General features: G+C 43.4%; 2 protein-coding genes across 4 annotated transcripts in view; one reads left to right on the plus strand and one right to left on the minus strand.

Moving 5' to 3' along the window:
- The window catches only part of LOC115164166 (syntaxin-binding protein 1), a 55,193-nt gene extending 41,615 nt beyond the window's left edge, over positions 1-13,578 (minus strand). Inside the window, exon 1 of one of the 3 annotated variants that reach the window (XM_029716395.1) lies at positions 13,501-13,578. Coding sequence is in view for 2 of the 3 variants with exons in the window: in XM_029716394.1 (XP_029572254.1) it covers positions 2,246-2,282 (37 nt within the window). In the remaining variant the exon portion in view is untranslated. Of the gene's footprint in view, positions 1-2,245; positions 2,524-13,500 lie in introns of those variants that run through there. The other 2 variants (XM_029716394.1, XM_029716393.1) reach the window with 2 other exon arrangements.
- A 31-nt stretch (positions 13,579-13,609) lies between these two features.
- Positions 13,610-13,900, plus strand: part of LOC115164165 (niban-like protein 1) — a 55,387-nt gene continuing 55,096 nt past the window's right edge. Inside the window, exon 1 of the mRNA XM_029716392.1 lies at positions 13,610-13,746. Coding sequence (XP_029572252.1) covers positions 13,692-13,746 — 55 coding nt within the window. The 5' untranslated portion in view covers positions 13,610-13,691. The remainder of the gene's footprint in view (positions 13,747-13,900) is intronic.

Raw genomic sequence — 13,900 nt, forward strand, 5'->3', positions numbered from 1 at the left:
CCTCAATCAAATACAGTGGGTATCTGGGGAGCAGGGTTGGGGAGTAACGGATTACATGTCCAAAAATAAAAACGGTAACTGTAATCCGTTACATTACCAGTAAAAAAAATATTGTAATCAGATTACAGATACTTTTAAAAAACTAGATGATTACTTCGATGATTACTTTAAATTCAGAAAGGATGTTTGCAAAAAAAAATAGTTGACACTTCTCTGTTTTCTCAATGACATTCAAATCAGCATTGAAAAAAGGCTCAAATTTAAGGTGGTTCCACCTGAGCGAGTCTGACCACAAGTCAGCGACCAGTATGATGACACACCAAATGTGTTTGATGGATCGCGGGAAAAGAGAAGGAATAGGCTTTTGTAGGATACAGTCCAAGCTATGTCTTCCAATGGTGCGACTGCTGTCGGCATCAGAAAATGATTCAACTTGAATAAAAACGCTTGGAGGTAAGGATGACAGCAGTGGTGTAGTCTACGGCGATACGGATATCACTTATTGATATCTACATAGCGCATTGATGTGAATCACACTGCTGTTCTCTCATTTTGCTATTTGCGCCTTACGGATTGTGGTTGTTGAGGATGGCTGTTCACAAATCTAAATGTGTATTTGAACCCAATAATGGTTGAACTCAAATAGTTTAAGCTGCCTATTAATCATTGTTTTTGAAACCAGTCGACAGCCAGTGAAAAACGCGCTCTTGCAACATCTGCAAGAGCGCGTGGGGCTTTTAATTGCTCAATCTAATTTATGCTGATAAAATAAATACATCCATAGGCCTAATGGACACATGCTCAAACTCACACACTTTTGATAGATTTAAAGGGGCAATCTGTAGTTGCTACATCCATTTTTGGACTTGTAAAGATATTATTATATGTAGTAGAAAGCGATGGGTTAGAAGAAGCCTACATAACCAACCCATAAAGTAAAATGTAACATCCATATATGGCCAGCTATGTAAACGTTAACATTGAACCACGTCTATTGCAGGATAAATCAATTGGTAACATACATGTTTGTATTCTTCTAATGCCACTTAAGGGGAAAGTAATCTAAAAGTAACTGAATGTAATCAGATTATGTTACTGAGTTTGGGTAATCCAAAAGTTACGTTACTGATTACAATTTTGGACAAGTAACTATTAACAGTAATGGATTACATTTAGAAAGTAACCTACCCGAGTGACCTACCAAACCCCGCTGAGGTACTAAATAGCGGATACCCACGCTTTATCAACACACGTTAACCCCAATATCTATATTCCCCTGTCTTCCATACCATAAATCAATAAAACACTGCCAGCCAAACATTTAACGTATTTAAGACTTTAGTTGCATTGTGTAATTATTGTTTTCACTTTTTCATGCATGGATAAGGTATTGCTTTTTATGTGCATAATGGGGAAACTAGGTTGTATGCCTGTTCTTGAATTAATTGCCTTCAACCCAGCAGATTTATTTTAAAAGCGCACAATACAAAGTAATAGGCCTACACCAGTAGAGGCTGCTGAGGGGAGGACGGCTCATAATAATGGCTGGAACGGAGCAAATTGAATGGCATCAAACACATGGAAACCATGTGTTTGATGTATTTTATCCCACTCCAGTAATTCTGCCCCAGGCATTGCCATGAGCCTGTCCTCCCCAATTAAGGTGCCACCTGTGGCCTACACGTTTTCATCCACATAAGAGATTTTCCCCTCTCGTGGTGGCTTTAGGTAACCGAGTACTGTATTGTGGTGGATCCATGCAGCAAGGCGCACTATGACAGTGGAAGAGCTTAATCCGTATGGATTTAGCGCATGTGGATTTACCCGAAACGACAATTTCATAGTGCAACTCACTACAAAACAAATGCCAGTATTGTATAGTGCACAGAATTAAAACACAATATTAAAATACCAATATTTTGCCATATCTAATGATGCAGAGAGATAGGATAATTGAGAGTGCGGTAGAGCGCCTTTACGCACTTTGAGCAATCCTATCGAACGCGAGACGCACTATATTTTACTTTCAATAGGTCTACTTCTGGATTTAAATTGTGTTTGAAATACAAATTTAGATCTAAATAATTGTAATTCAAACCAACTAAATAGCCTAAATTAATAGAATGTCCAAAATAAAGCAAAAAATAAAATAGCCTAGGCCAACACAGTACCTGAAAAAATACAGAATAACCATAGCGCATAGACCTACATAACGAAGTGATTAAACAAAAATACATATTCTTACTTTCTCCCACAATGGCTTTTAGTCCGAGTGGTGCCATGGTGATGTCTCTGTCGTGGACGTGTCTCCGCCTCCCCTTCTCTTTCCCTCTCTACCCAACCACCGCTAATACTGTGTAGGACTGTAGGCCGCGGGACAACATCCAAAGTGATGTTGTCCCGTATTGCTTCGAAAATAATCCCTTCCGCGCCTCCACAAACATGCCGATTTCAACTGTCTGTCATACAATGCCACAGACAACCTACTTCAACTTTTAATAGACATCCACATAGCCTATGTTTAGCTGTTTGCAGTGGTATTATTTATCAAGTGAAATAAAGTTATTGTATTTGTGAACTATTTTAATAGGCTATCAGGGTTAGAATAAATATCAGTTATGGGCCTAGTAATTTGTATACAACAATTAGGATATTGTACAACCCTAATTGAAAAAAGTCATGATCAGACCATTGAATTCTTATTTTAACATACTGTATTTGCACAGCAACTGCAATAGGATAAAACACAATAGACTACATTATCAGTAATACCTACAGATGTCCACAGAGGGGCAGTAATGTCTAAGTAAATATTGTCCTATTATCCATCCTTATGCCTCCATCACACACAGTGTTTTTGCGCAAAACTCAACATCATCTGGATATGTGCAAAACAAAAGTTCAACATTCACCTTCTGCCAGTGGTGTAAAGTACTTAAGTAAAAATAATTTAAAGTACTACTTAAGTAGAGTTTTTGGGCATCTGTACTTTACTATTTATATTTTTGACAACTTTTACTTCACTACATTCCTAAAGAAAACAATGTACTTTTACTACATACATTTTCCCTGACACCCAAAAATACTCATTACATTTTGACAGGAAAATGGTCCAATTCACACACTTGTCAAGAGAACATCGCTGGTCATCCCTACTGACTCTGATCTGGCGGACTCACTAAACACAAATGCTTTGTTTGTAAATTATGTCTGAGTGTTGCAGTGTGCTCCTGGCTATCCGGAAAATAAATAAAAAACAAGAAAATTGTGCAGTCTGGTTTGCATAAGATAAGACATTTGATATCATTAATACTTTTACTTTTGTTACTTAAGTATATTTTAAGAATTCCATTTACTTTTGATACTTAAGTATATTTAAAACCAAATACTTTTAGACTTTTACTCAAGTAGTATTTTACTGGGTGACTTTCACTTTTACTTGAGTCATTTTCCATTAAGGTATCTTTACTTTTACTCAAGTATGACATTTTAGTACTTTTTCCACCACTGCCTTCTGCTACCATTTCTGAAAAGCCGTACACGCATACAGTTTGACGCATACGTTCAATAAAACCAAAAGTATGCACCACACAGAACGCACTGCAACTGCCTCTCCAACGCAATGCTGCAAGGCAAACGCAGTGTTCCATCAGAAATAAATGTTTTTCTGCTGTACCAAAATGCAATGACGTTGTCAGTGTGATCGAGGTGTAAGGTCATGTCTTGTGCATACACCAGGGGCAGGCAACCCTGTTCCTGGAGTGCTGCAGATACTGCAGGAATTTGTTCCAACTAGGCACCACACCTGACCAACTGAGCTAATTGATCAGTTCACTGATTGCCTAAATTTCACAAACCTGGAATTCCAGGTTGATTAAATCAAAAACATGAAGTGCCTGTGTAGCAAATGGGGATGTGTGAAACTTAATCCTCACGCCTCGATCACACCTACAGTGTCATTGCGCAAAATGGTATGCAGCATCATCTGGATATGTGTGCAACAAAAGTTCAACATTCACCCTCTGCTACCATTTCTGTCAAGCTGTCTACACATACAGTTTGACGCATACGTTGGGTTCGATAAATCCAACATCAAATAAAATGTTATTGGTCTCATACACATGTTTAGCAGATGTTAATGCGAGTGTAGCGAAATGCTTGTGCTTCTAGTTCCGACCATGCAGTAATATTTAACAAGTAATCTAACATTTCACAACAACTACCTTATACACACACACAAGTGTAAGGAATGAATAAGAATATGTACATATAAATATATGGATGAGCGATGGCTGAACGGCATAGGCAAGATGCAGTAACCACACAGAATGCACCACACAGAATGCACTGCAATTGCCTCTGCAACGCAATGCTGCAAGGTAAACGCAGCTTTCCATTGGAAATCTGTACTTCTGGTGTACCAAAATGCAATGACGCGGTTGGTTTGATCAAGGCATCAGCCTGAAGTGTTCCGCTTGTGTTGCCTCATTAGCTAGCTTTTTGCATGACGCCGACTGATAAGACACTTCAGAAAGGCAGTCACACTAGGGACCTATGCCTTGCTAGCACACATGACCGCCTTCCTGAAGTGTCTTCCCAGTTGGCACCATGCAGAAAAACTAGCTATTCGCTGGTGCAAGTGGGGACACTTCAGGCTGAGGAGTAACATGCTGACTAGAACAGGCACGTGCGTGCGCCAACGCGTGCATGTTGATTTTGTCCATCCACACCAGACGTGATCATCAAGACACGAGGGTTGAAATATCAAGTTGCAAGATGGCGCCGACAGAGATGGTGGCCTCGCTTCGAATCCTTAGGAAACTATGCAGTATTGTGTTTTTATATGTATTATTTCTTACATTGTTACCCCAGGAAATCTTAAGTCTTACATTCAGCCGGGAAGAACTATTGGATATAAGAGTGACATCAACTTATCAACATTATGACCAGGAATACGACTTTCCCGAAGCAGATCTTCTGTTTGGACCACCACCCAGGACAATGAACCTAAACCCAAAAGCAGACCCCAGACAACGGCGCCGAAGGGGCAGACGGAGCGGCCTCCTGGTCAGGCTCGTAGATGTGCACATCGCCCACCGCTCCCGAGTATACTACTCGCCAATGTCCAGTCTCTTGACAACAAGGTAGAAGAAATTCGAGCAAGGGTTGCCTTCCAGAGAAACATCAGAGATTGTAACATTCTCTGTTTCACGGAAACATGGCTCTCTCGGGATATGTTGTCGGAATCGGTACAGCCACCGTGCTTCTCCATGCATTGCACCGACAGAGATAAACACCTCTCTGGGAAGAGGAAGGGCGAGGGTGTATGCTTCATGATTAACAACTCATGGTGTAATAATAACAACATACATGAATTCAAGTCCTTCTGCTCACCCGACCTAGAATTTCTTACAATCAAATGCAGGCCATATTATCACCCAAGAGAATTCTCGCCAGTTATCGTCACAGTGGTGTACATTCCCCCTCAAGCAAACACCAAGACGGCCCTAAAGGAACTTTACTAGACTCTATGAAAACTAGAAACCATATATCCTGAGGCTGCATTTATTGTAGCTGGAGATTTTAACAAAGCAAATTTGAGAACAAGGCTACCTAAATTCTATCAACATATTGATTGCACTACGCGCGTGTGGAATACACTCGATCACTGGTACTCTAACTTCTGCGATGCATACAAAGCCCTCCCCCGCCCTCTCTTTGGCAAATCCGACCACGATACCATCTGGCTCCTATGGTCTTATAGGCAGAAACTCAAACAGGATCTACCAGTGACTAGAACCATTCAACGCTGGTCTGACCAATCGGAATCCACGCTTCAAGAATGTTTTGATCGTGGGGACTGGGATATGTTCCAGTCTGCCTCGGATAACAACACCGATCTATACACTGACTCTGTGAGTGAGTTTATAAAGAAGTGCATTGGAGATGTCGTACCCACTGTGAATATTAAAACCTACCCTAACCAGAAACCATGGATGGATGGCGGCATTCGCGCAAAACTGAAAGCACGAACCACCGCATTTAACCATGGAAAGAGGTCTGGGAATATGGCTGAATATAAACAGTGTAGTTATTCCCTCAGCAAGGCAATCAAACAAGCAAAATGCCGGTACAGGGACAAAGTGGAGTTGCAATTCAATGGCTCAGACACGAGACATATGTGGCAGGGTCTACAAGAAATCACAGACTACAAAAAGAAAACCAGCCACATCACGGACACCGATGTCACGCTTCCAGACAAACTAAACACCTTCTTTGCCTGTTTTAAGGATAATACAGTGCTACCATTGCGGCCCACTAACAAGGACTGCACCCCGCCCCTCTCCTTCTCCATGGCCGACGTGAGTAAAACATTTAAACGTGTTAACTCTTGCAAGGCTGCTGACCCAGACAGCATCCCTAGCCGCGTCCTCAGAGCATGCGCAGACCAGCTGGCTGGTGTGTTTACGGACATATTCAATCGCTCCCAATCCCAGTCTGCTGTCCCCACATGCTTCAAAATGGCCTCCATTGTTCCTGGACCCAAGAAGGCAAAAATAACTGAACTAAATTACTACCGCCCCATAGCACTCACGTCTGTCATCATGAAATGCTTTGAGAGACTAGTCAAGGATCATATCATCTCCATCTTACCGGCCACCCTAGACCCACTTCAGTTTGCATACCGCCCCAACAGGTCCACAGATACAATCGCCATCACACTGCACACTGCCCTATCCCATCTGGACAAGAGGAATACCTATGTAAGAATGCTGTTCATTGACTACAGCTCAGCATTCAACACCATAGTACCCTCCAAGCTCATCATCGAGCTGGAGGCCCTGGGTCTCAACCCCGCCCTGTGCAATTGGGTCCTGGACTTTCTGACGGGCCGCCCCCAGCTGGTGAAGGTAGGAAACAACATCTCCACTTCGCTGACCCTCAACACTGGGGCCCTATAAGGATGCATGCTCAGCCCCCTCCTGTACTCCCTGTTCACCCACGACTGTGTGGCCATGCACACCTCAAACTCAATCATCAAGTTTGCAAACGACACAACAGTAGTGGGCTTGATTACAACAACAACGAGACAGCCTACAGTGAGGATTTAAAAAATATATATATATTTCCCCTTTATTTAACCAGGTAGGCCAGTTGAGAACAAGTTCTTATTTACAACTGCGACCTGGCCAAGATAAAGCAAAGCAGTTTGACACATACAACAACACAGAGTTACACATGGAATAAACAAACATACAGTCAATAATACAGTAGAAAAAGTCTATATACAGTCTGTGCAAATGAGGTAAGATAAGAGAGGGGTAGTCAATAAAATAGGCCATGGTGGCGAGGTAATTATGATATAGCAATTAAACACTGGAGTGATAGATGTGCAGAAGATGAATGTGCATGTAGAGATACTGGGGTGCAAAGGAGCAAAATAAATAAATAAATACAGTATGGGGATGAGGTAGTTGGATGGGCTATTTACAGATGGGTTATGTACAGGTGCAATGATCTGCTCTGACAGCTGGTGCTTAAAGTTAGTGAGGGAGATATGAGTCTCCAGCTTCAGTGATTTTTGCAGTTCGTTCCGGTCATTGGCAGCAGAGAACTGGAAGGAAAGGTGGCCAAACTAGGAATTGGCTTTGGGCGTGACTAGTGAAATATACCTGCTGGTGCGCGTGCTGCAAGTGGGTGCTGCTATGGTGACCAGTGAACTGAGATAAGGCGGGGTTTTACCTAGAAAAGACTTGTAGATGACCTGGAGCTAGTGGGTTTGGCGACGAGTATGAAGCGAGGGCCAGCCAACGAGAGCGTACAGGTCGCAGTGGTGGGTAGTATATGGGGCTTTGGTGACAAAACGGATGGCACTGTGATAGATTGCATCCATTGTTGAGTAGAGTGTTGGAGGCTATTTTGTAAATGACACCGCCGAAGTCGAGGATCGGTAGGATAGTCAGTTTTACGAGGGTGTTTGGCAGCATGAGTGAGGGATGCTTTGTTTGCGAAATAGGAAGCCAATTCTAGATTTAATTTTGGATTGGAGATGCTTAATGTGGGTCTGGAAGGAGAGTTTACAGTCTTACCAGACACCTAGGTATTTGTAGTTGTCCACATATTCTAGGTCAAAACCGTCCAGAGAAGAGATGCTGGACGGGCGGGCAGGTGTTGGCAGCAATCGGTTGAAGAGCATGCATTTAGTTTTACTTGCAATTAAGAGCAGTTGGAGGCCACACCTTGAGCATGGTTGAGGTGCACCCATGACCAGCTCGGAAACCAGATTGCATAGCGGAGAAGGTACGGTGAGATTCTAAATGGTTGGTGATCTGTTTGTTAACTTGGCTTTCGAAGACCTTAGAAAGGCAGGGTAGGATAGATATAGGTCTGTAGCAGTTTGGGTCTAGAGTGTCTCCCCCTTTGAAGAGGGGGATGACCGCGGTAGCTTTCCAATCTTTGGGGATCTCAGACGATACTAAAGAGAGGTTGTAATAGGGGTTGCAACAATTGCAGCATATCATTTTAGAAAGAGATGGTCCAGATTGTCTTGCCCGGCTGATTTATAGGGGTCCAAATTTTGCAGCTCTTTCAGAACATCAGCTATCTGGATTTGGGTGAAGGAGAAATTGGGAGGCTTGGCTGAGTTGCTGTTGGGGGTGCAGGGCAGTTGACCGGGGTAGGGGTAGCCAGGTGGAAAGCATGGCCAGCCGTAGAAAAATGCTTATTGAAATTCTCAATTATCGTGGATGTATCGGTGGTGACAGTGTTTCCTAGCCTCAGTGCAGTGGGCAGCTGGGAGAAGGTGCTCTTATTCTCCATGGACTTTACGGCATCCCAGAACTTTTTTGAGTTTGTGCTACAGGATGCAAATTTCTGTTTGAAAATGCTAGCCTTAGCTTTCCTAACTGCTTGTGTATATTGGTTCCTAACTTCCCTGAAAAGTTGCATATCACGGGGGCTATTTGATGCTAATGCAGTACGCCACAGGATGTTTTTGTGCTGGTCAAGGGCAGTCAGGTCTGGAGTGAACCCCAGGCTATATCTGTTCCTGGTTCTACATTTTTTGAATGGGGCATGCTTATTTAAGATGGTGAGGAAGACACTTTTAAAGAATAAGCAGGCATCCTCTACTGACGGGATGAGGTCAATATCCTTCCAGGATACCTGGGCCAGGTTGATTAGAAAGGCCTGCTCGCTGAAGTGTTTTAGGGAGCGTTTGACAGTGATGAGGTGTGGTCGTTTGACTGCAGACCCATTACGGATGCAGGCAATGAGGCAGTGATCGCTGAGATCTTGGTTGAAGACAGCAGAGGTGAATTTGGAGGGAAAGTTGGTCAGGATGTTATCTATGAGGGTGCCGTGTTTACGGATTTGGGGTTGTACCTGGTAGATTCATTGATAATTTGTGTGAGGTTGAGGGCATCAAGCTTAGATTGTAGGATGACCGGGGTGTTAAGCATGTCCCAGTTTAGGTCACCTAGCAGCACAAGCTCTGAAGATAGATGGGGGGGCAATCAATTCACATATGGTGTCCAGGGCACAGCTGGGGGAAGAGGGTGGTCTATAGCAAGCAGAAACGGTGAGAGACTTGTTTCTGGAAAGGTGACTTTTTAGAAATAGAAGCTCGAATTGTTTGGGCACAGACTTGGATAGTATGAGAGAAGCTCGAATTGTTTGGGCACAGACTTGGATAGTATGAGAGAACTCTGCAGGCTATCTCTGCAGTAGATTGCCACTCCGCCCCTTTGGCAGTCCTATCTTGTCAGATAAGGTTATAGTTAGGGATTAATTTCAGGGTTTTTGGTGGTCTTCCTAAACCAGGATTCAGACATGGCTAGGAAATCCGGGTTGGCAGAGTGTGCTAAAGCAGTGAATAAAACAAACTTGGGGAGGAGGCTTCTAATGTTAACATGCATGAAACCAAGGCTTTAACGGTTACAGAATTCAACAAATGAGAGCGCCTGGGAAATGGGAGTGGAGCTAGGCACTGCAGGGCCTGGATTAACCTCTACATCACCAGAGGAACAGAGAAGGAGTAGGATAAGGGTACGGCTAAAGGCTATAAAAACTGGTCTTCTAGTACGTTCGAAACAGAGAGTAAAAGGAGCAGGTTTCTGGGCGCGATAGAATAGATTCAAGGCATAATGTACAGACAAAGGTATGGTATGGTGTGAATACAGTGGAGGTAAACCTAGGCATAGAGTGACGATGAGAGTGATATTGTCTCTAGAAACATCATTTAAACCAGGTTATGTCACCGCATGTGTGGGAGGTGGAACTGAAGGGTTAGCTAAGGCATAATGAGCAGGGCTAGAGGCTCTACAGTGGAATAAGACAATAATCACTAACCAGAACAGCAATGGACAAGACATATTGACATTAGGAAGAGGCATGTGTAGCCGAGTGATCATAGGGGTACAGTGAGTAGTTAAGCTGGCTGGAGACACGGCGATTCAGACAGCTAGCGGGCCGGGGCTAGCAAGCTAGCAGAAAGGCCTTAGAGGGATGTCACGACGGAAGAAGTCTGTTGTAGCCTCCTCGTGCGATTCCGTCGGCAGACCAGTCGTGATGGATTAGTAGGGTTTAGTGTAGTAAAGGGGCCCAGTCCAATTGGCAAAGTAGGTATAGTGGCCCAAGAAATTGGCCGATGGACCTATTCAGCTAACAGTCCGATATGCACTAGACAGCTAGCGGGCCGCGGCTAGCAGGCTAACAGATGGGCATTCAGCGGACGTTACGACGGAGGGGCCTGTTGGAAAAAGAACCCATCGGGCAGATTACGTCGGTAGTCCAGTCGTGATGGATTAGCAGGGCTTCGTGTAGTAAAAGGGGTCCAGGCCAATTGGAAAAATAGGTATTGTAGCCCAAGGAGTGGCTGATGGACCTCTTCAGCTAGCCGGGAGATGGGCCTAACATGGGCTAGCTCCAGGCTAATTGGTGTTTGCTTTGGGACAGAGACGTTAGCCAGGAGTAGCCACTTGGATTGCAGCTAGCTAGCTGTGATAATCCAGGTGAAAAGGTTCAGAGCTTGCGGTAGGAATCCGGGGATATGGAGAGAAAATAAGTCCAGTATGCTCTGGTTTGAATCGCGTTGTGCGAACTGGCGAGAGATTTCCGAGCTAGAGGTTAGCTGATGACCGCTAGCAGTGGTTAGCTGACTACTAGCTAGTAGCTAGTTAGCTGACTAGCTTCTGTTGGGGGATTCCGGTTTGAAAGTAAAGAAAAATACTTTACAAAATACCAGATCAATACCACATTGGGTGAAGCGGGTTGCAGGAGAGTATATTGAAGTTGAGGTTTAGGAAAAATGTAAAAAAAGATATGCGAAGAAAAAATATATATACACGGGACACGACAAGAAGAGGACAAAGACGTCTGACTGCTACACCATCTTGGATAACTTCCGACTTCAACTGTATACACAGGTGAGGGCACTCGGATTGTGGTGTCTGGAAAAACAAACTCTCACTCAATGTTAACAAAACAAAGGAGATGATCGTGGACTTCAGGATACAGCAGGATACAACCCAATATGAATAGGGTAGCCGGCAATACGCTCGTAACCCCCGCAACCAGCGAGAACATAAAATATCCTCCATTCAGGCTGCAAAGGCATCGGTTTCCTCCTAAAGTAGTTGAATGGTGTGCTGCCGAAAAGAAAACTGGAAAAATATGCATTTTACTTAATAAAACTAAATGTTGATTACCACGCACCCAAAGAACACAGTAGCTTCCATCATTCTTAAATGGAAGAAGTTTGGAAGCACCAAGACTCTTCCTAGAGTTCGCCGCCTGGCCAAACTGAGCGGGGAGAAGGGCCTTGGTCAGGGAGGTGACCAAGAACCCGATTGGAGCTCTGACAGAGCTCCAGAGTTCCTCTGTGGAGATGGGAGAACCTTCCAGAAGGACAACCATCTCTGCAGCACTCCACCAATCAGGCCTTTATGGTAGAGTGGCGAGACGGAAGCCACTCCTCAGTAAAAGGCACATGACAGCCTGCTTGGAGTTTGCCAAAAGGCACCTAAATGACTCTCAGACCATGAAAAACAAGATTCTATGGTCTGATGAAACCAAGATGGAACTCTTTGGCCTGAAAGCCAAGCGTAACGTCTGGAGGAAACCTGGCACCATCTCTACGGTGAAGCATGGTGGTGGCAGCATCATGATGTGCGAATGTTTTTCAACGGCAGGACCTCAGACTGGAGAGAAGGTTCACCTTCTAACAGGACAATGACCCGGAGCACACAGCCAAGACAATGCAGGAGTGGCTTCGGGGGAAATCTCTGTGTGGCCCAGCCAGAGCCTGGTCTTGAACTCAATAGAACACCTCTGGAGAGACCTGAAAATAGCTGTGCAGCGACGCTCCCCATCCAACCTGACAGAGCTTGAGAGAATCTGCAGAGAAGAATGGGAGAAACTACCCAAATACAGGTGTGCCAAGCTTGTAGCGTCATACCCAAGAAGACTTGAGGCTGTAATCGCTGCCAAAGGAGCTTCAACAAAGTACTGAGTAAAGGGTCTGAATACTTATTTAAATGTGATATCTGTTATTTAAAAATGTTTTGCTAAAATTTCAAAAAATCTGTTTTTGCTTTGTCCTTATGGGGTATTGTGTGTAGATTTATGAGGAAAAAAAATATTGAATACATTTTAGAATAAGGCTGTAATGTAACAAAATGTGGAAAAAGTCATGGGGTCTGAACACTTTCCGAATGCACTGTGTATAGTCTGATATACCACGGATTTCAGCCAATCAGCATTCAGGGCTAGAACCAGGTATATAATTGTAATTAAATCAATTTTGCATATGTGAAGAATTATAAATCCGACAGGGGAGTTTGAGTGATGAAAGTTGGACAGAGGATGTGAAATCGTTATAAATAGCCCATCTTCGAGATTGACTTGTCATTTCAATAATAGGCATAGGCTACAGACTAAACTCGGGGTTTATGATTGTAATTCAACTTTGCCATAGTTTGCCTAGATAAAGGCAGGTAGCCTATTTTTTTTTAGAGAAACGTCATGGCGGCCGCGGTCCAACCCGCAACCAATATATTTTGACGACATCGTTTCAAAAGTATCCTAGTGGGTTAAACCACTGGACAGATTGAGTCAACACATACAGTAGTAGGCTGTTAATACAAGACGTCAGAAAGAACTACGCCCTCTAGGGGTCTCGGCGCTAATTTAATCATGATTTTAGGATCATTTGTACTGTATTTTATAGCTGAAACTCATCAATTTGGTTTATAGTTCGAAATAAAAACCAAAATTTAACGCAAGTATTTCACATCTGGTAAAACTATTGTGGAGAGAAAATTTCTCCATCTTTCAGCTAAAAATAATTCCGTTTGTACACAAATTATAGCACAATCTCTTGACACGCCCTTTATAGTAGTGAATTGGCTCATTTGTCGTCGGCCAACCTCTGTCGAAACCACACTTTCGACATGTCTAAAGAAATGTCTGACTGGCATAGTTCAACGAGCAGTGACTCACATTTAGGGTGTCTCCCTCCTGCTCAAGGCGAGCTCAACTTTTATTCTCTTTCCCTCCACCGCTTGCATTCTTCCAATCATTCACCACGCTGTGTGCACACGAGTTCAAAATAGTTCCTGTTAATTTGTATGTTCTATTTGCATTTGAAACGAACGGCATTGTTGTCACTGGATTAAGTTTTATTTGTTGTTATGGGGGACTTGATTTCGAGCCACCTGGATGAGGGCAAGCGGGAGATCATTAAAGGTGAGTGCGTTGGGATTTTGTCAATATTTGCTTTTTACCACAGTAATGCATGTTTTGTGTGTACATACATACATACTACAGATCATAAATGCGTGAATAAGAACTAGTGAACCGAACAGTATAGCCAATGTTACCAGCAGCATTTTAGTGTTCT

The sequence above is a fragment of the Salmo trutta genome, chromosome 27 (assembly GCF_901001165.1).
Source record: "Salmo trutta chromosome 27, fSalTru1.1, whole genome shotgun sequence".
Classification (NCBI taxonomy): domain Eukaryota; kingdom Metazoa; phylum Chordata; class Actinopteri; order Salmoniformes; family Salmonidae; genus Salmo; species Salmo trutta.